The sequence below is a fragment of the Malurus melanocephalus genome, unplaced genomic scaffold (genome assembly GCF_030028575.1).
Source record: "Malurus melanocephalus ecotype Western Australia unplaced genomic scaffold, MMel_1.1 scaffold_23, whole genome shotgun sequence".
NCBI classification, from domain to species: domain Eukaryota; kingdom Metazoa; phylum Chordata; class Aves; order Passeriformes; family Maluridae; genus Malurus; species Malurus melanocephalus.
Genome location: NW_026623255.1, coordinates 894,098 through 917,665, shown reverse-complemented (window position 1 = coordinate 917,665; position 23,568 = coordinate 894,098). Strand labels below are relative to the sequence as shown.

At 35.7% G+C, this 23,568-nt stretch overlaps 1 protein-coding gene across 2 annotated transcripts in view; it reads right to left on the bottom strand.

The window, feature by feature from the left end:
• The window catches only part of AFG1L (AFG1 like ATPase), a 65,378-nt gene that overhangs the window by 22,205 nt on the left and 19,605 nt on the right, over positions 1-23,568 (bottom strand). Inside the window, exons 6-8 of one of the 2 annotated variants that reach the window (XM_057390145.1) lie at positions 20,163-20,262; positions 17,194-17,252; positions 2,249-2,331 (exon numbers count right to left, since the gene is read on the bottom strand). In XM_057390145.1, coding sequence (XP_057246128.1) covers positions 2,249-2,331; positions 17,194-17,252; positions 20,163-20,262 — 242 coding nt within the window. The remainder of the gene's footprint in view (positions 1-2,248; positions 2,332-17,193; positions 17,253-20,162; positions 20,263-23,568) is intronic. The other variant, XM_057390146.1, reaches the window with a different exon arrangement.

The following is a 23,568-nucleotide window of genomic DNA, read 5'->3' as shown; positions in this document are numbered from 1 at the left end:
TAGAAGTTTCTCTCAACATTGATATTGGTGCAATGCATTTCTCTAACAAAATGATAAACAAAAAAGAACAGACAACACCAAAAACAAAAGGCCATAAGAGGGAGTATGGCCATAAAAGACTGTGTATGTCTGTATAAATAAATAAATTAATTAACTAATGTATATCAGAGAGTATGTGCATGTGCATGAATAACAGTATCAGAAATTTCAATGAAAGGCTACCAGAAGAAGCAGCTTAATATGACACCAAGGTGCATATTTGCACCTAACAGCCAAGAAAGTTTGTTTTGAAAATAGAACCTGAGACTGAGMTCAATGAAGATGCTTTGATCAGGCATCTTGTAAAAGAGTTACACTGATTGCTCTCAGATGAGTACGAAACAGCTTTAAGTAACCCTCAGTTACATACTTTAATGAAGACAAGATTAAACAAAATATGAAGCATCAAGAGGATTCTTAAAAAAAATGTGACAATGATACAATAACCATTAATAGAAGAACATAAACATGTTGGACAAGAACATTTTCTTTGGGGGACAAGACTGCTAATTAAATTTCAAAAATCTGTAGCAAAATACCATACAGTACCTGATTTTAAAACAAACCAAACAAAAGGAATCCCCACATACTAAGCTTATTCTACAGGGTTGAAAGCTCCAATGAACCAGTTTGAACAGAAGAATGAATGAGATTCCCTCAGAAAAAGAAAGGACAAGGAAATAAGTACCTAACTGGAAGCTATGGGGGTTTTTAAATAACTTTTTCCCCTGCTGCTTCCTAATGATTCACACATCAAGTTCTGAAGGTAATCAACATCCTTCTGTATGAGAAGATAAAAGAGAATTATTGCTAGTGTCTGACATTCATTTGATCACAAATTTTACAGCAGARCAGAATGAAATATTTTGTCTGGGCACTACTCCTGGAGCTTTGTATTGCTTCTCAGATCTGAAGACACAGGCACCATGTTTAGCCTATTACCTACTAGCAACCAAAAACATACTTTTCTTTTCTTCAGAGTATGGACAGTGAGAAAAGAATATGGCAGATGCTCTCTACAAGTGTCCAACAGAAAGTCACAAAGTGCAGCAGGCACAGGAACAGCACCACAAGTAGGGACAGCAGCAATCAGACCAAGGGCCATGGTGAGCAACACTCATCAGTGCTGGCTTCAAAAAGCACTTCTGAACAGACACCACAAAGGGCAGAGAAAGTGGAGTCAGGCAAGAGTACAGAACAAGAGCTACTTTTCTCAAGTTCATACAGTCACAGTTTAAGGATACAGAACCTGCATTGGACCTGTTTTCCATATAAGAAATTCTGCCATTKCCTTTCAAAAGCAGAAAGAGTTACCAGTTGTAATTCTACCAAGCAGTATTCCTCCTTCTCAACAAACAACTACAACATCTAACTTCATTAAGAAGTAGCATGGACATAYTTGATTTCAAACACCTGTCACAGCAATGAAAATACCACACCTTACTTAATGGAATCATGATTTTTAAATCAGTATTTTAAAGGAGCAACAATTATAAATATAATATTAAGCTGCTGTAGTCTGTTTTGTTCAGGTTGACACTCATTAAATAATATTACAAGAGAAAATAAAAGACAGAAAAGTATTTGCCTTGCAAAGGTTCCAAAGTATTAAAGAGGATGTTCCTATTAGGCAGATTTATGCTGCAACCATAAACACAATTGTGAATATATTTTAAAATATATTTCTTTGCAAATATAAAGTGCTAAAGAAATTTTGTCAAGATAAACAAAAACAATCTGTCAAAACAGAAGGGTGTTGGTTTTTTTAATCCACAGCATTGGAAACACCCAAAATTAAATRAATCCTTGTCATTGGATTTCTATAAATACTTAATTACTTAAATACAATAAGGATGTTCTTCTATTATAAGAGAATTGTGCAATCTCTTACAAGAGGATATTCATTACTTTCAAACCATCTGTCACTTCAGTTCTCCAAACACCAAACCTCCCAAAAAAATCTAATTAGTTTTTATTCAGTCACACATTATAAATGATGCTAGTGTGGATACTGAAAATGTACTTTAATGAAGTTAATATCAAGGCATAATGGAAGGCGGTTTGCTGAACAAAATGGACCAGAAGGCAAAGAAAGGAAAAGTCATACCCTGCTAATTCTACTATACATTTTTCATTTCCCATTGACTAGGAAATTATTGGCTAATAAGAAGGAAAAAGAGAGCAAATACAATATCACAGATAAACTTACAGGTAGTAAAGTTTTCCAGCAGCTGGAAGCACTCGTTTCCTGTAGTCTATTCCAGAATCAAGCCGGATTGTGCTGCAGTATTTCTACAGAGACAACAACAAAAAAAGAAGAAAAAAAGAAAATGAATAGCTTTCCTCAAGCCAAAGCTGAATTTACTGTTGTCTGTAATACAGAGAAGACACACTGCTGTGATAAACCATGAGCATGAATATCATCTGCAAAACTGAAATTCGGGATCAAAAAGCTGCAAAGCAAAGAGAAAAGCTGAAAATCATTCACACATTCAAAACAAAAGAGTCCATCACCTAAAAAATTAATACAGATTAGAAGCACAYAGAATGAAATGAGGGTGGATATCACTCATTCTCTCTAGGCACTGCTTTSTTGCAAAAACAATTATTTCCACATTAAAATATGTATGTTCTGAAATACAAAATTAGGAGYACTAAAAGTTTAACAGAACACAAAMAAATTCTACCAACAAGTGWAAGTACTTCTATTTTATAACCTAAAAATAATTTTATCTTTTCATTCTACTAAGAACAGGTTTTATTACACAAATATCAAATACATGAACCACACCAAGTTTTGCCGCAAAATGGACATGGGGGAAATAAACAAAGCTCTATATAAAAAAGRTTTTATTTCATTTTTGMAATGTGTGAATTAAGTCRGAAGAGGATCTTTTTCATTCCCCTTTAAACAACCTGTAAGATTCTAAGTGGGATACAGATGTCCCTGGGTAGTCACAATAATTGTTTCTGCTAGAAAACTCAAATCCAGCTGTACTAAGGGTGCTATTTTTGATTAATGGCCTGAGGTTGACAGCAAAATTCTCACTATSAGTATCAGTGGGATCCAGATTTTACCACCCTGGAAAAGGGAATAGCTCTGTTTAACTGTTATGATTACTTCCAAGATACACAACTTCTGTGTGTTACATGTAACAAGAAGCAAAAGAAGCTAAACAAGAGAGGTAAAGTTTTWATATTTTAGAAAATATAGCTCTATCAACAATTTAATTAAAGCAATGAAACTTTTTATTATGTAATTCAACACTAATAAATTTTTTAGGTTTGCTAGGATCCACTAAATCACTCTGCTTCTTCACTGCACTATGAACTATTGGTTAATCTTTAATATTCTTGTTAAGCGTTTCATATTCTGAATGTTCAAATTTTTCAAAACCTCCTTGAGGCCATTCAAATAACAAAATTGGAAATGTMAAACCTCATTTATACCAACTACATTGCAGTGAAAAAATTAAGAACTATCATCAGTGATTTAAGGAACAATGGSCCTTCTGAACACATGCATTGCATAGGACACATAGATCACAAATATCTTCAGGAATTACTCTGATGACTCATTGCACTAATTTTTTGCCCTTGGCTATTAGTGAAGGCTCTATACCTATACTTTAAACCTCCAACTTCTCTGYAAAGACATACAGCTGAAGAAAGAAGGTGAAAAAAAATCATCCTGAAAGCACAGAATCCCAAGAAAATCCATGTATCTTTAATTCCAGTAAGTGAAAAAGCCATGCTAATCAAATCATTATCTTGGACTAAGGCTATTGCAAACACAATAGCATTGGTGCTACAATATTATTATAATCTATTCCCTTTCTTTTCSTGTGAGCTCACAAAGAAAGAGAATAACAGAGCAGAAGAAAAAAGTTCCAGAGGCATGTAATAATATGCACAAGGGAGGGAGGATGTTTAAGCTTTTCTACAGCATCAGTCTGGCAGCCAAGGCTAGAAGGAAGATTACTGACATTTTCACAGCAAAGCGAGTGCACTTAGCTTTTCTTTGCCAGCATCTTTCCACCTAATAGTTTATTTTCCCAAAGTAGTAGATTAGCTTAAGTACTATTTTCTTTATGTTAGTARRKGAAAACCTCATCAGATTATTACTAYAGCTTTGAGAACTATGAGATTACTCAGATTAACTTTAGATACCTGCATATTTAGTTATGCTGTTATTCATTTTGGTTTGTTCTTTTTCCTGGAAACAAGAGATGGGCAATTTCACATTAATTCAGCCTGATCTCTTTGGCCCTCAAGACGGATTTAYAAACCATCCTGCTCCCTCAGGCTGTTGTGCTGTGTATAGTGAAGAGTGAATGCAGAATGGTTATGGTAGGCTGAAAGAAAAAGCCTCACACCTGAACACTGTAGCTGGTGTAAATTTGTTCCCTGGTATTTACAGTGGTGCTGGAGGCTCAGCTGCTAAAGCAGGTGACCTGCACRCTCAGATTTGTACTGGGCTAAAATGTGCAGGTCATTGCAGCTTGATGATACAGAAATGGGTGCTCAGTGCTGCACTATTTTAGTTCACTTGTATTCCACTTACAAACTTGTTACTCCTTAAAAGCACCATCAGCCTTTTATGACTCCAYGATTTAACATTTCACTGAATGAGTTTTGGAGGTAAAAACCGTGGAACTGAAGATGTAAATACTACCAATAAAGCTACAAAGAAGATACTTTTTTTTTCTTCCTTCTCTTTTTCTTTGAAGTAATTAGTATTATCACTATTCAGGGAAAAGCACYATCATTAATGACTCTAGTTAAGAAGTGTGTTTTGAAACTTGTGTGTTCAAAAATTTATTTATGTTTTTGGGCCCCTTTTAAGGTCAGCCTAACAGAGGTATTTCTTACCCTATAAACTTTGCTTGTRTGTCTGCAATGATGTTCTATTACTGGTTCTAATATGATATAACATGATATAGTTAATTTCAAAAAAAACCTGTTAGATATAGGACCTTTCAGCCAGAAAGGCAATAGTAGACTCCTGTTCAGAGATCTATGAAATACAGTTATTATAGTCCTAGTAACTTTTTGCTTCCTTAGGAGACAAAGTTAACTAAACCAAATATAAACAAAATGAAACAACAGAATTCTGATGTACCATATCAGTTTTCTGTAATACACAGTGTAAGCATAAAAGCAGGGGACAGATAACAGGAACTGAGAAATACCCGGTCCTTTTGCAAACATTTGGCATTTTACTCCTTGGATGTTGTTAATGAATTGATGGGTTTGGCCTCTCCAGACTGATGGTCAGCTCAGGAAGGTACTGYGGCCATTTGGAGATCATATTCTAAATACAAATAAAAGACCCACAGGAATTTCCTAACCCTTTTACAGGTTAGGTGTCTATCCATGCTCATTGCTAATCATTTTCATTGAGACACTGGAAAGCTCACCCACACCTATTAAGACACTGTATAAACACACATAAAATGAACAGCTCCTTACATKAAACTCAAACATCATAATCTGCATTGCAACATGCTCTCAGAAAACATCCCTTTAAGACATGATTCCTACAGTTAGATTATAGGCTTTGCAGGGTAGGAACAACCTTTCCTTATGTGAATATGACAAGTAYGGATCCATAGGTGCAGCACATGGTCACCTTTGCTCAGTCAGAAAGGTCACAGAGAAGTTATGTGCTGAGCAGAGATCCAAAAGCTTTTCCTTTTGGGGTTTCATTGTCAAAAAGGGTACCCATCACGGCTCTTTGTTGCTGCACACATAAACATTCACTTATCTGCTTCACAAAAAGGCAGAAGGAAAAACATTCATATTTATAAATAACTTTCTTAAGATAAATGCTTTAAATGTTAAAAAGACAGCATATAAACAGAACATATAACAAAGGGAAATAAAGCATAGCAAAATAATGTGTATGTCCAAGCTAAACACTTAAAATACTAGATTTGCAAAAAGGAAAACCAGATACATGGTTGCATGGTACGGAAAAACAAATCCTGCTCACCAGTGTAAGAATGAAATACTGAACATCAGAGAGGGATGCCTATGTGAGTACCACACCATGCATCTTCTCTCCCYTTCACAGGCATCGGCAACATTATTCTCCTGCATCACAGTACCAAAAAATCTGTACTATAATTTAAAAATMATGGAAGTTTGGGGAGGGTTGGAAAGGTAGGCTTCTCTACTTTTTACCCTTCAGCTTCTTACAGCATGGGGCAAACCCCTACAAAGACTACATATAAAAATCCTACTTTCTCCATCTGATTAAACCCAATGGATGTGATTGCATTCTCACACTCACTAATCACCATGGAATCCTAATCAACAGCCAGAGAAAGAACTGCAGTGCTCAGATTGTTAGGACTTAATTGTAAAACCRACAACTATAACAATTGGTTTCCATTTCTTAAGATGGAGTTCTAAATTTTCAAATTTAATTTTGGGCTAAACTTCTTTTGAAATRAATATTGAAGCTACAGTCAGTCTAATGGAAATATTCCACAATTTCCAACAGTTTTTCTATTCTACTGAGATATTTAAAGTCTGGCTTACCCTATTCAATTCAAATGCATAAAATTAATTAGTCATACAATTTATTTTGAAGCCATTTATGTATTTATGTATACAAAGAACAAATACAATTACAGAATTGAAAACGCAATTAGTAAGTTAAAAATACAGCATATGCATGCACTTATTTCCACTCAGTGGCATAAAAACTTGGTATTCACACAAGGAAAAGATAAAGCCTCAAGGCTCARCTCTAGACACCATACCAAAAACAATCACCTTTAGACAKAATAGCTCAAAGACTRTGATCAGCTAATGACACTTGATAATGCAGGTGAGTAGMTATTTCTTAACCTGATTGAAGATCACGGTAAGTCAACCCAATTACCACTCTCTGCTCTCAATTTTAATGGCATTAAAAAAAAGAAAACGAAAAAACAACATACAAATCATCTTATTAGACCACAAGAATAGATAAATTAATCACCACAGAGTCCTAATCAACAGCCAAAGAACTAACTGGAGTGCCCAGATTAGCACTTAGCTGTCAAATTCATATCTGAGGACCTACAGAGAAGGTGTAGGGGAACAGAGATACTCCAKCTTAGAAGYACTCTGAAGAATAGAGTGCTTCAGCTTAGGAGGATAATCACCTTACACACCTGATTCCACAGCCTGATGAGTTTCCACAGCCTTTCACACCTGGGTTAGACCAGACACCTGAAAATACAGTGGCAGCACTGCATCTGCAGTGTCAAATACATTTTCCATATGAGCAAAGAAGAGTATAGTAATATCAGGCAGGCAAACCTGCYCAGTTAATACCCTTGGCCTCTGAACATGCACACTGGAGCATCTACTGTTACTAATTATGCCTATCTAAGAAGTGCAACTTCCAGCCACTCTTTCTAAGGAAAAGGAATCATAATTTTCACATAGGTCTCATCCTCCTTTTCAAACACATGCTCTGATTTGATCTCCATTAACAATACACAGGATCACTAATGTTCCTTTCCTTCAACAAATCAGAAAATAATTAGATTGTTCATTTGCAATCATTCTTCTCATACATTTACATTCACAGGAAGAGGGAAAAGCTCTCCCACATCACACAACATGTAGACACATGATGAGAGTCAACAGCCAACAACAGAGGAAGAGTTCCTCAGGTAAACAAAGCTCACTAGACTTAACCATTTTTATTTTTCATTATTTGACTCCACACAGTGTTAGATTATCAACTAGAATATCATTTCTTCTTCCTTAAAATTCTCCCTTAAGCAATTTAAAGAAAAGGTTTCTCCTTAATCAATTTCAACAAAAGGTTTCTCCATCCAAAGGAAACCATTACAACTGGCATTTTCCATAACTGTGGTAGAACAAGAATCATCTTAAGCAAAAATGTAGTATGTAATGAAAATTTATTGCTGACATACAAAGCACATCCACACGTTTTAACTTTGGTGTACTCTCAAAGTCACCAGCATATGACAGTCACTAGAATGTGAAATTTCAGGATGTGAATCTGGCCCAACTAGGACTCAAGAGCTGGACAGRTCTGTCCACAGCCTGCTGAGAGAAGGGTGAGTGCACTTTCCTCTCCAGCTGCACTCCAGAGTGCAGCTCTACAAGGAGATCAACCAGACTGTTAGTCATGAGCATGCAAAGTACAGGTGCAGGACCTTTAAAAGGCTGCTCCTTTTATCCTTTTCCCTTACTTGAAAACAAAACAACAAAAAAAAAAACCTGAAAAAAACCAACAAAAAAAAATTAATCAAGTTTGTTACACTCCTAACTTTCTGCTACACTAATCCATGGGAATGAGATGTACTCGGGGGAGGAAGGAGAAAGGGAATCATCAGGTATTTGGTGGTGGAGAAAAACTTGATCCAAGCACTGTTGGATGTGCATGTAGTTTTTGTCTCCTTGTTCAGATGTTGTTGAAACAGTAGACTTTAAAGAAAATGTCAATGAATCCTCACAAGCACTGCACATGACCTCTAGGGTAATTAGCAATCATTCAAAAGCAACAAGACTAAAGTGTTCTATTCTTTATTACTGTCAGCTCTTTTCTTGATCAGCATTTTAATAAAGATGGTTCATTCCTAAGACAGTTTCATGAATCAGTCATAATTACATTCTGACATGCAGTGAATAGTAAAGCAAAACTAAATATCACTTCATCAACCTTTCTAACCTTTGTGCAAGTATTAACTGTAAATAATTTTTACACAATCTTACAACAGAAAATCTGCATATTTCTTAGCTTTGTACATACTCTACCCTAACTGAATTTCCTGTGACCTATGCCTGAATTAAACCCCCAACATTACAATCAGGAATAATTACTTATCTTGCATAGTATTCAGGTATTGCCTTTCACAGACCAAATTAACTTCAAGTAGAAAAGGCCATTTGCTCTACAAAACTCTGCAAAGSTTTAAAGGGTTAACTAAGTTTTTTTCTTACAATCTTTTGCCCTATATTTTTCTGCAATAATGAAATATGGGAAATTGTTACAAAAGCCTCAGCTACTTTATGCTTATCCCAATTGCAAACACTGTAACAAAACTAAAAAAAAAAAAAAACAACAAAAAAACTCAAATAATCACATGAACAAATTTTAAGGAAAATATTCTAAATGTCATCCAAGGACCCTGTACGATAGCAAAAAAAGCAATCACTCTCAAGCTGATTCAGGATAACAAACACTTTACTTGTGAATTATTTTTTAGTCGACCTAGAGTACAAAGATCTGGGAAGAGAAATACTGCTAAATACAACTTTTTCAATGAATCTTTTTCTTACACTTGAGACAAGAACATTTAAACTTTAAACTGAAGAGTTTAGCAGAGATAAATTGAGAGGCAAAATTCATTCAGTGGAAGTTGCACAAGTTTACATTACAGCCTTCTAACAACTAAGAAACCCCACTATTCTTGCTACCACAAGGAACATACGATCTATTGTACAACTTTTCAATAACTTATTTTAATGTCTAGCTACAAATCAGCTACCCCCTAAGAAGAGGAAAAATAGACAATTAACTTGTAAAATAATGGTGCATGAATAAAAAGAGAGACTCTTAAAATGTACTGTTCTGTGAATGGTATTTCAGATATTCAGACAAAAGTGAAAGAATTCAGGAGGTACAGATGTGGCTGTGCCGGCTCAGAGACAAGTAGCCTCTCCTTTTTCCAGTCAGAGAACAGAAGAATGGCAGAGTAAACTTCCATGCACTAAGAATTACACTGAACAGTGCTCCCCATTTCACATCACTTAGAAAAAAATCTTCCTTGCAGAATAAGAATAAATACAAAAGAAAAAAAACCCACCTGCAAACCACAAATCACTGCATAACACCCAGTTTTGCTAAAGGACCAGTAATGACTGTAACTTTCAATCTCCTAATAAGCAAGCTGTGGYGTTCTGTGARAAACAAATGCCAAGAGTTCATGCTGAATTTATAACATRATGTTTCATAAGCTAAGGGTCAAATTCACCCCAATACATGTACTTCACTGGAATTATACCCTGGATGAAGTTATTTGTCTAGATTTCTTTTATGCTGTTGTTTTTCTTTTTAACATTTGATTTGTATTTCTTTTCCCAGTATTAGCCTTTGCTCCTGCCAGAACTGTTGGCAGGCAGGAAAAAAAAAAAAGAAAGGAAAAAAAAAGTAGTCTTGATTTACAAAACTGAATTTCCCAGAATAATAAAAAAAACACGATTAAGATCTAAACAAAGGCTAAAGATGGCTTACGCTTAGCTCTGATGAGGTCCACTACCTCATTACCCACAACTGAAAACTTCTGATGCATTTTGTTTCAAGGGAATCCAAAAGTCCTTGCTGTAAAGCAGGCTGGGGGGTGCAGGGTCCATTCACTCTTTCTGTATCACAACCATTATGTAAGAAGCATAAAACACTGCCTTTATGCTGCCAAACCACAATGACTCTTCTTACATCAAAGGGGTTTTGCCACTAGGGTTTTTTTTCTCTGAAATTTATTCAAGCCAAGGGCAGGGAGACAACAATTCATACACGCTAATTACACCTAATTATCTATTCCTTTTTTTTCGCCTTTCCACCAGCATCGGCCAGTGTTATTTGCTATCTGGGTTTCTCACAACCTTCCCTTGCCCTGTCCATCCAACTCAACAGCAAAGTCTTTGAAGAAAACAGTTGTGGCTTCTTAGAATTTTAACAAAGTAAGGTTCAACTCAAATTAAATTATTCTATTATTAGTTTTGACACATTTATGTGTTAAATATGAAGGCCTCTTGGTTAATTTGGCAAATTCCTCCCATCTCTTCACAACTAGAATTGCTGGTAACACCCTCTCTTGTAGGAGCTTCTCCTCATGCTTTCTTTTCATGATCTAAATGAAATGTTTATTGGATTAAAGTTCTTCTCTGCAGACCTCCACGGTGGCCCGTGACAAAGAGCTTAAAAGCTTTATTAATTGGCTCGGGCTTTTTGGGGGGAGGCAGGACCTCATTTCACATTACATCACAAGCAAACAGAACTGCCACGTGTAATTAGACTAATTTACCCTGATACAGCAGGAATCAACTATTCCATATCTATGATATGCTTTTTATTTATTCATTTTAATCAAGCAGCAAACAAACCAAGCAAGAGCTCAGGAAATCCTAACAATTAAAGAAAGGGAGAAGGCAGGAAGCCTGGCACAGAGCTACAGTAGCAACTATTTCATCCTAAAATAAAGTTTTGATCTGCATCTAAATAAAACTGTCTAGGAGAAAGTGTCTAAAGCAGACATAAAAGGTAAACAAACTGAACATTTCATCCCTTGAGAACACAATAAAGCAATAGGTATGTTATAAAATATTGTAACAGTTACATGCTCTGAACTACAGAATTCAAATAACCCTTGTGTTTAAATTTAACACACACACACACACACACACACACACACAGGCTTAGAAGGCTGAATGAAGAAGGGATTGGTAGCTTCTAATCTGACACCTTACTTTCTATATACAACATTTTATTACTTGTATACAACATTTTATTACTTGATAGTCTCATAAATTTATCCAACTAAAATTACCCAGAAATTATACTGATGTTCAGCACAAAAATACTTGCAATCATGCTGTATTTGCTATTTTTATTTTTTCTATGTTTAATTAGGTACACTTCACAAAAGATGAGTACTTCTATTACTTGCACAGAGAGAGAACAAGAACAAATGCTCCTTCTACTTAGGAGTTTGCTTGGTTACATACTAAGAAGGGAAACAAAAGGCCCAACATCTTCAGTAATGAAAAAGTCAATTGATAGGCGAAGCCATCACAATATCAAAGGCCTAATCCCTGCAATTCTGACTCAGGTGACAGTTCACAGGGGTCAGAGTGGCTGACACTGACCTCAAAAGCAGGTTTTAACTATTCAACATACTGAAAGCTGCTGGGCTATCACACCATTAGACTGGAACAAACTGACAAATCAATTTCATCAAGGAGATGACTTTTTTGGGAGAGGGGGGAGGAGAGAGGCAGATCCGCCACTCAACAAATCCCTGCATTTCTCACACAGGTGGTTGGACAAAAGCTGACTGCACCATCAAAGACATTTTATATCTACCAAATGCCTTTGTACAAAACTAACTCCCACAATTTCCTTAGAGGCAGCTCTAAATGTTTTTTAAACAAGTATTTTTCACATTCTCAAATGAAGCTATTGAAAAGTGAAAATGCTTTTAAATTCCTCAATTTCTTGCTTTGTAAGGGTATATTATAATTAAAACCACAGTCAACACAATTCTAAATAAATAATCATWAACCGATTTCAAGAAAGGTAGGGCAATACAGTGCACAAATAATGCATTGCTTTCTATTTGAATGGAGTGTACAACACTTACTGTTAAAAGTCATATTAAACAGTTTTAAAATAAATAATTATTTCGTCCCTAATAGCAGAAGAAAAAAAAGAAAAAAGAAGAGAAAAAAATATGCTGACAGTAATTTAATGCCATACTGACAATAGATTTCTGGCTCATTCCTCCTCTTTACTCAAAGCAGGTAGTCAAAGCCAAACATTTTTTTTTCTAAAAATGGCCCTTTTAAAGGTATACTCAGACTATGAAAGGCCCTAAAACGTTTTGACTTTCAGTTACACTTTAGAGTAGTGCAAGTCAGTTGGATGAAGAAAACCTGACAAAATGCAGAAGTTACATACTTGGTATTTCAACATAGCTTAACATTTTAAAGCCTCATGCTACACTTCCAGGAAACCTCTGGAAGCTCAAGCACTGCTCACTGAAGTTAAAGACTACACAAATTATTTGAGGAGCTTTCCTTCCCGATTTCYCAGAGAATTAGCCACTGAATTAGCCACTGAATTAGAGTAAGGATTCCAGAACAGTTAAGGGTTGATGTGTCTCCATTAAGTGTCTTCAAAACTTAAAAAGTTGCTAAAATTACTGCCAAAAAAAGAAAATTAAAGCACGCCTTCCCCTTCCARGATCTTAGATCAATTAGTTAAAGGTTAGTGCAATGTTGATCTRCTGRAGGGCAGGAAGGCTTTGCACAGGGATCTGGACAGGCTGGGCTGATGTCACTTGTATGAGGTTCTACAAGGCCAAGTGCCAGGACCTGCACTTGGCTTCCAACAACCCAGGCAATGCTACAGGCTGGGGGCAGAGTGGCTGGAAAGCTCCATGGAAAAAAMGGTCTTGGGATTAAAATTTCTTCATGAAAAGGGCTTGTCAAGCATTGGAGCAGACCGCTCAAGGAAGTGACTGAGACACCATCCCTGGAGTMAAGACATGTAGATGTGACACTTGGGGACAKGGTTTAGTGGGTGGACTTGGCAGTGATGGGTTCAGTCTTCAAGGTCTTTTCCAACCTTACCAATTCTGTGATTCCAAGAAACATAGCTTTTWTTTTTTTTTTGTAAATCAACTTTAAAACATTTAGAAAATGTGTATATTTCTTTTTGGTTGAGAGTGACTATTTTTGGAATATTTCTGCTCTGAGCATTTGAACAAAGTAGCTGTGAGCAATGCATGTTTTTTTTTTTTYWMRARMWSYSTSTKTYWMAAAAAAAAATCACATAGGAGTTCCGCACACTTTAAAATGCTCAGCAAGAGATCCTGCGAGATTAAAAGCTCAATCAGAAGGGACTGAATCTAATTACAATTATAGAATTAAAAGATTTTTTCTTCCTAATACTTCTTATCTCTGTGAAGCTCTATCTTTGTAAAATTTCATGGATTGAAGAAGCACCCTTATCTGTTGCAGAAACTAAACCCCTTCATAAGGAATACCAAAGAACCACAGCCACGATGACAAACTGATGAATTCAGAGYTTTCTCCTGTTTATAAAAACTACCMMTCTGAGTTACAGGAGTAAAGAATCACTGAAAAAAATACATCTCAAACTATCTAATATTTCAAAAGGAAGAACACTGGGATAAGCTCAGAATTGAAGAGGGAACACACATAGCACAGAAAAAGCTGCCAGTGGCGTTACTGACTTGCCCAATGACACAAACCTGGGGCTTTTATTTGGCCGCCAGCTGTAAGACCTGAAGCTTTCATGTGGCCCTAAAAATTRGAACTTTTAACTTGCAACCTCACACAAGAATCACTTGTCCCCAGTAATTAACCACCCAGAAAGACAATATGGACAAACTTTGGAAGATAACTGTATCTTCCCCTGAGTGCTATTTCATCCTTTTGCATATTGGACAAATATTGGTTTGCAGTTATCTTTGTAAGAAATAGGAACTCAAACAAAGATACTGGAATTACATAGACTGAAGAAAATAAAAACAAAATTGAGGATGAACATGGGAAACTTTAGATCTAGGGAAGAAATCATTACTTTTGATCATTTGAAAAGAAGAAAAGGTATTTGAGTAATAGTTATCCAGCTATCTAGAAACTACGTGCTCCACTCATGAGGAAGGAAAAGAGCCTGAAATCTAATTCAARTGAAGCATCTCCTCACAGAAATATACTGCCAATCCACCCTCGCAAGAACATTTAAAGGAATTTGAAACTCCTGTATTGAACTTGAACTACTTTTAGTGCTCAAGTTCTAATTTAAGATTTACAATCACCAAAGTTAATTATTGAAAAAAAAGCCAAACAAAACCAACCCACCTACTCACCCCCATTAAACCCCCAAAAAAGCCCTCTGGGAGGCTCTGAGCCCACAGAAAACTATGACAGGACTTAGTCCCAGTTGTTAAAGCCAGTACCAGGGGACAGGTCATACGAGAGTTACATTACCACAGACACACATGGCTTGGAGTGAGGTAAAGACATTAAATCAAACATWTGCAAGCAACCAACGCAGCTATTTACCTTCATATTTTCACACAAAATCCTAGAAGATATCATATTTACATTTCCTAGTCATGAAATTATGCACAGCTGATGTAGAAGCTACTTTATCAGTTTATATCAATACCATCACACAGATTCCACACATACTGGGAAGGCCTAAATCTGCATTTCTCAAACCACTAAAGCCAGAATATCACTGTAGTTCTATCCACACRTTTGTAACGTAAAGATCAATTATTAAAATCTTACTCTAGAACACATTCCAATGTGCTCTTTAAATGCTGACTTCTGCAGTGTTGAATTAAAAATGTAGATTTTGACWTTTTTTAATTAATAATTTTAATATCATGCCATTACCCTTCCATTTTCCCACCAGGCTCAGAGAAGCATTTTGTGGATAAGCTTCCTCTGATCCACCTTTTGGTCATTATGTCTTTGGGAAAGAATATTACATTGGTAATATTTATTGAAGTGACATTGAAGGTTCATATTCTTAGAGCAGTGTTAAAACACAAAGATGCTGGGAAAAATAACAACAACAGGAAATCCAGAATTTTAGAAAGCCCCTTGTGAATAATATTAAAATATGCTTCTTCCTTCATTCATTTTGATGATAATGCTCATCTACCTCTAGTCTGGGTAGAGGTGCTACTTGCTTATTTTTGCACTACTCCATTCTCTAGACCAAGCTATCTTTAGCACCTCTCTCAGTGTTTTGTCCCTTCTAAAAATTTTTGTTTACTTTCCCAGTCCTCATGAGGTGTTCTGATGCATAAACTACATTTTGCTTTTTTAAAATTCAGCTAGTYTAAAAGAGAAAAAAGTAAACTATAAATAAGCATAAATTATAGGTATTCTTAAACCCCGACGCCAGTGAAATAGAAGAGCCTTACTTTTATCAGAGAGAAAACTAAGAGTCAATAAAGAAAGACATATAGAAAAGAATTATTTGCCATGGTTGCTGGATTTCAAAAAGCAAATGCATATGAAACTACTCCTATCTTGAAAATACTCCATGAGTGRGAGTTCTCAGCCAATGCAGCCAGCTACAGAATAAACCCTTTTCAAGAATCTGAAATGGAAGTTGTTGTTCATTTATGTTCCTTWCTTTTCTAAAGCCACCCAGGTAAGAACCACTCTCACTGGTTACCTCCCTGACTTCATATGAAGCCATTCTGATATGCACAGGAGTGCCACAATCATGTCAATGGCATATTAACTTTGAAACCTGGTAATTGTACAAATGTCAACAWTAGACGTGATTTTTCAAAGGTGCTTAGGCAATTAAGCAATCTTATGATTCCAAAAGGGCCCACTGAAAATGCAAGTCACTGTCAGCTGCTTTACTGCTGACCACCTGAGCAGAAACATCCAACCAATGCATCTATTTGGCAATTCCAGATCTCCTATCACAAAGACAAACCTACCTAAATTCTACCTTACAATTATTTTATCCTAGATAACAATATAGTTAACATTATTAATGTATTTATTCTAGCAATACTTCTGTGAGGTAGGCAAATGGTGTTATTTCCATTTTACATGTCATGTCAATCCAGGCAGAGCAGGACACAAGAGCTCTATGTTAGCCCTCAATAACATAACAATACAATTGTAGCTTGTGAAAGAAAAATATCTGCAACTTGTCCAGAACTTAAAAGTGTTGTTTCAGTGTATGTTCTTTTTAACTGTAAAATAACTGTGCATTGTGTCATTCACACAGAGGAAGAATCCTCCATTTTTTATTTAAATGAAGCAATTATAGTTTTTGACTTGCCACAATACAACGTGTAGACTGAAGGAAGTTTGCTTCAGAGTTTCTGCTTGTTGAACATTACATGAAGCCTCACAAACAGCCATTCAAAAAAACTACTTACACACAGGAAAAATCCAAAAACAAGGTAATTGAGGGGTATAGAACACTACTTTCTTTATATCAAAGAAACAGCAAGGTTTTCCAGCATTATAACTATAAGATATCCACAAGTACAACATAGTATAAATGTTAGAAGGACACTAYGTTATACAGCATATACGCACCAGCAGGAACATCTCATCCAAACAAACACATTCTGCCGCCTTAGCCAAAAAGATAACTTTTTATCATGCTAAGAATGTTCAGCTTTCAAAACACGTTCATTCCAGAAGGAAAAAGTTCCTTTTTGCCTTACCTTCAATTAGTTTTCCTCTAAATAGTTAAAGCAGATATATATATATATATAAATGTAATCTGGAAACTTGCATCAAAGCAATTCTCCACAAATCTTCTACAAATTTATTAATAAAACAGACAAAATTGTAAAGTATYGAACAAGTGGCTCTCCTTACCTTCAGTACAGCAATGAATGGTACAAAATTAGCCCTCTGAAGACCATTTTTATAGAGATCTGAAAGAAAGGAAATCAGTACCATTTTGCTTCTTAGTTTTAACAACATCTCTAACAAAGTCTTCTAGTCTAGCAAATAAAGCTCAGTGTTGCTAGAGACAGGAGGAGGAACAAAAGACAGAAAAGGAGAGCTAAAATCACTTTGTCTTCTTTTACGGTATGAAAATTCAATACAATCATAAGGAAGAAAGGAACATCTGAACARGACAGGGAGCAAAAAATGACTTAATTCTCTAATGACATGTAACTAATTCTAGAAGAAATTAGAGCAGCATCTGTTTTAAAGTAAGGGTTTAAAAAATATTTGTAATACTGGGTATACATTGGTATGTATAGAYTGCAATGCCAAACTATGCAACTGTTAAACCCAAGTATTTGGCAGAGGGCAAAAACCTCACATAAACTAAAAATACACAATTTGAGTTTACAAAATCAGCATCATTCCTTTTCAGTGCACTTTGGCACACTTTATATTCTACCAATTCTGCCAGGTACACMCCCTTTTCCAMAGCAAGAGAAATGGGTCACCACCCYCTTAAGACCAAAAAATTGAAAATTAAATTCGTATGTAAACTTGGGCAAAGTTGCTAAAAATACAACTGAACAAAGAAAACAATAGTGAATTATGTAACTAAATGCATAGCTGCATCATCAACAAAATACAACTTAACAAAAACAAACTGCAAAGCAGCRTTTTTTATTTTACTTATCTCTATATATTTTCACAACATAAACTTTTCTTCTATGCAAATTATCTAACGGCCAAACAAGCTCATAACAGAATGACTTCTTTGAAAACACAATAACTTAAAACTGTATGACAAGCTGTTCTGTTTCATTAATATTATAAAAAGGCAGTATAACACCTATAACTGATAGAAGGAATGATAAGAGAATACAGACAGCTGGCAGAGATATCACCAAAATTCCACACAAAGCACATGCCAGGTTATGGTTGTCCCTTATATTCCCCATAAGGCCTGAAGGTTACAGYTACACTAAAGCTTTTATGCTTTACCAACACCTCACTGTGGACAGAAGAAGCCKCAAGCATGAGACACCAACAGGACACCTACAGAAAGGTTTTCACAAAATTGGACATATACATGAAAGCATTTAGAAAAATTACCAGTACAGGCAATTCCGTATCCTAATTACCAACAAAGTTGTAAGAAGCCATGTATCATGCTCATTTCCAATTCAGCAAATCAGGATGCTTATACATTTGTGAAAATTATATAGCAATATTGCTTATTTACTTACAAAAACTAGTGAATGTGTAACAGTAGTGTAAGAGCCACTTAGATAATAGGGCTGTAGGCTTCAGATCATGTCTCTGTTTCATGAGGATCACAAAAACAAACAGTAATTTTGGTGAAGACATGAAGCCAGGACTCCTCAAACTCAATCTGAGTATTTCCCCTCACATTCCCCTGAGGCAGGAGTTCAACACAGTTATGTGTATCACTACTGGTCATGAGCTGGGCACATCTGCTCTCTAATGAAAAAGCCTTTGTATCCACAAGAAACAAATCTCTCCATTCAGTCTTAAACCTCGATGTGGCATATTACACTAATCCAACTCTCTTTCCTGCAGGGGGATTTCAGACACACAGTGTGCATATAGGAATAGTGACCAAAGAGAGAGAGGCATCAGCCAAACACCGGGATTGTAACACAGCTCAGTTTTGGAGATGCTGTTCTTGACATTCCCTGGGGTACTTAATACACATGGATGTCTTTCAGGTTGATATAGTGACTTAATGCATTAAAACACCCACACAACAATAAAGGTCACGTAATGACATCTTGAATTTAAAAGTCTGGCTAMAATCCTCAAGGTATGACAAAAAATTCTCCTGAACTGTAAAGAGCAGTGCTTCAGAAAACACAAGGATGGCTCTCAAGTGAGTAAAGCATCAGCATTCAGTCTATCTGCAGTTCTCTCAACTACAGTATTTACAATTTCATCTTGTTTGCACAAAAAAAGGAAAATAAACCAATGGGGAAATATTTTCTCCCCTAATAAAAACATTTGGATGGGCTTTTTTGCTTGGTTTTTTTTCTAATTTTTTTGCAAAGATAAGGTCCGTTGTACAATTGCATATCTTTAGCAATTGTCTTTTAYGCAATTAATTTGGGTAGGAAAATAAATGGTAGTTAACAGTTACAGTCACTTTTCAAGATTTCAAATTAATCACTCTGAAGTGTCATMAAAGTTTATGCATTATGCTAACTGCTAATGCTATAAAATGCAAACATTTTTCTCCCCTACAAAAAAATTACTGCTTGGTTAAAACYCACACAGATCTGGGGACTTTGTAGAAGGATCTACTCAGACAGTAGATCCTCACTAGAAGTGACTAGTCACTCTAAAAAGAGTGACATTGGAAACAACTCTCCACTTAAGTAACTCCACCAAACCAGATTGTAAGAATGTAAGCATGATCATTGATAAGTGGCTTTCCTTTGAGCTGGTGGAGCAAGCCTGCAACTTTCTGAGCTCAAAATTGGAATGAATGTGATCTCATTGCCCCCTCTTCTGCAGGATATGATCTTTTCTTATTTTTAACCACATTCAAAACAGGTGGTATTTTACCCCTTCTCAACTGCCYAATCCACAAATACCCTCTCACTTATTTGGATAGAGTAGAGAAGATCAGAAAATGCAAAAGGTTTTGAGAGTGGTGGGGGAAGGAGCACTCAGAATTTGAGATAAAGGAGGAATAACATTTAATGAAAAACCTTTCTTCCTTAAGAACAAAAGCGGGCAACAAGCTGGAATATCTCTGATTCTTGCAGACTAGAGAGTTCATCAGTATAAAATACAGTATGATATAAATACGATTGTTTTGTAAGATAGTGAGATTCACTGGATTTGAGTAATAYTGGTAGAATGTTTGTTTTTACCTTCTGGCGGCCTGTTAGATGTTGCCACAACGACAACCCCATTTTGGAAGAGATTTTCAAAAAGCTGCTTCAGAATCATGGCATCAGCAATGTCAGTGACCTGAGAAGACAACACATTTGTTTTATCTTGCTTTCAGCTTCTGCTGCAATAGATCTGCAAGTGGCTTTGTAGCTAGGAAAATGCTTGTTAGTGAAAGCCATGGAAAAAGATTCTAATTATTGCTTGGTGAGGAAAAAATAAAAGGGATAATTAATAAGCAGTGAATGTACCACAGTCTTTCAAAACTTGCCCACTCTTTATTGCGGAACTCCACCATTTCTTTACCAATTGCTAAATGATTCCATGTTAACTTCCATTATAAAACTACAGGTGGGAGACACAGAAAACAGACCTAAACATTTAAGAGCCTACTTAATTAGGAACAACATAAAAAAACCCCAGAAGATAGAAAGAAAATATACACCGGCTGTTTTACATTTCTATTACCTTTGAGGCAAAGGTTTGCAGAGGTGAATTTAAATGGTCATGGGACTTCAGAAATAAAGACAAGTAGCCAACTATACATAATCAGCTGCTGTTGAAAATAGAATGATATGACATAGATACTATTGTGTGATTGTTGCAAAAAACAATTCAACAGATGGCCCATCACAAAAATAAGCAATTTCATTGTTCTTTTTAAGTGCCTTCTATTACTGTCCATGAATAATCAAAAGGCAGGCAGTCACTTCCAGCACAGTCAGCCTCTTCTAACCTTCAGGCACAAAACACGAATGAAAAATAAAAACGGGTAGGAGAAGTGATACTAGGGAGGGGAAAGGAAGAAAAAATGACTGAAAGATAAGCCACTAAGTAAAATTTCTCTAAGGATACAGGAACAATGCTGTAAAAAAAAAAAAAAAGACGTTTTTCTGAAAAACAGCAATTCATATTTTACAGGAGTTCATAATTTTAATATATAAACGAGCTTAATGATTTTTACACTTGATTCTCCTTCAGTCCCTGTGGTTATTATACAGACACTTGTTGCAYTTTGACTTGCCAAAACAGACCCCAGTTCTGAGGAAATAAACCAATGGTGGCCTGCTGGGAGTTACACATCCCCATTACACAAGAGATTGACAGATTGCTGTACTTGGATCACCTTAGATGTGTATGCTGTAATAGTAGTACATGTGCAAAAAGATTTCAACCATTATAATTTTTGCTTCTGCTTCACAACCTTCCACATCCCATCATTCTCCCATTTCTAAATGACTTTTCTGGGCAGAAAAAAAATATCTTCCTACACTAAACACAGTAGAAAACTTGGGTTACATTTCACATTCCTGGCTTAGACTTTTCTTCCAAAATGTAACCGGTTTCCTTCTTCCAAAGACTTCTTCCATTTTGTTCTAGCAATGCCTTAACACGGTTGTTTTTCTTTTTAAAAACCAAACTTTTACATAATCAATAACACACCCCTCAGATTTGCACAACTCTGMTCACTAAGATCTGATACTAAAAAAAAGATACAGTAATTCACTATTGTACTGTATGTCTAATATACCTGCTTGTGTTTCACTTATTAATAATTTATTTCTTCTGGATATTAAAATTTAGTAACTTTTCCCATTTCTAAAAAAACAGGATACACAAGGAATCACTGTACATGTGCATCTTAGGAGTAACTGAATTTCTTGTACCACAAAGCCCACCTAAAAGCCAAGTTTTAAAAATCTATTATAGAAGTAATTTTATTAGAAACCTTTTTGTGTACTAACACTACAAAGCACGCTACCTTTAGAAAACAGGGAATGAAAGCATATTAATTCTCACAAAAAACAGAACAGTAACATTTTCTTATTAATGAGACTGTTATTTGATGCAAAATTCTGAGCTCTATTACAAAAAAAAGAAAAAAATACAAAACAAACCAAAGCAACAACAACAAAAACCAACAAAACCCTCTTGAAAGGTCTGTCAAAACACAAGAGCCATTTTGAGGGCCAGGATGCAAATATGAATTCTTTTTCTCTGAAACACTTTAGGAAAGACAAAAAATATTCTACAAGGTAAAGCAGGTAGAAGACAGTTAACTAAAGGATTTCAAGTTCTCATGGCTTTTTACTGTATCCAGCATCTMCTGCAACTGATAATATAAGCAAAGGCTACAAATTACCAATAAGGAGAGCCTGCTACGGGAGAGAATGGAAAAATTTCATTAGCATTTAAGAGAAAAAAAAGGAAAGATACGAGACTAATAGTTAATTTACATGTGTAAGTGCCTGAGACTCAGTCAGCCACTGATTGGTACAGTTCCATGTAATGAATGACAAACATAAGCATGTATTATCAGCAATTAGTATTAGCACAAAAATAAGAGCCTAATTTTTATTAGAGGTTTTTAATAGAATGCAGGTTAGTGAAAATCCCTAAATTGTTAGCTCACTTCTGTAGTATAAATGGTACCATTGGTACCTTAAGACTAACACTGCATGATTACTCAGCTTCTCAAAAAGGAGAGACTCTGTTTTCATTATCAATACTGATTTGGTTACAGTCCCGTGACAAAATTAGAGCTTCTAATTACCTGTGTATAGTTATTTGGTCACTGCTAGCCAACCCTGYGTTCTGAAAGATCATAATTACAAATGGCTTAATTTTAGGGTTTTTCTTCAAAATTAAGACATTTTTAGAAAGGCTTAAGACTTTAGTGACTTTAAAAAAGACTAACATTTCTAGTAAACTGTGTGACTAAGATCAGTAAGACACACCAATGCTTTAATAACCTGACAGCCTGGGGCTCAGGCAAATGCTGACAAAATCCTACTTCAAAATGGACAAACACAGAAGCAGAGTGCCATCACTGAGGTTCTGGCCATAACACAGTAGTTTCACAAAGAAACATTAAAACCATTTTTTTTTTTAATACAAAAATACTTTGGAAGACAGAAAATTATTTCTAAAAGAAGTACTGAAATATTTTTCTGCATCAATAAGTCAGTTCTCCACTCACTTAACAGTCCTCTGGGCTTTGCAGGATGATTCACTTCTGTTTTGCTTTAGCCCATTTCCAATGAGGAAAATGCAACCTCAGCAATGCTTTTGTCTTCTTAAGTTCTGCAATTGGTTTCATCTGAGATATGAGAATTAACAATATGTTTTGCTGTCCCTGTTTACARTATCACTCATTCCTGCCTCTGTTCTTAAGATAAACAGATAATTAATTTCATCTTATTGTCTTCTTTTTGTTCACCAGGCATCTGAAAACAACTTGAAATGTTTAAYGCAAATCTCAATAGTTTTCTGACGTTGCCTCCATACACAATTACTTTGCCAAAGCAACCTCACTTTTCATCTGTCAAAACAGAGAATTGCTTTGTCCACAAGTCAGAGCAGTGTATGTTTTGAGCCTGCGGCTAT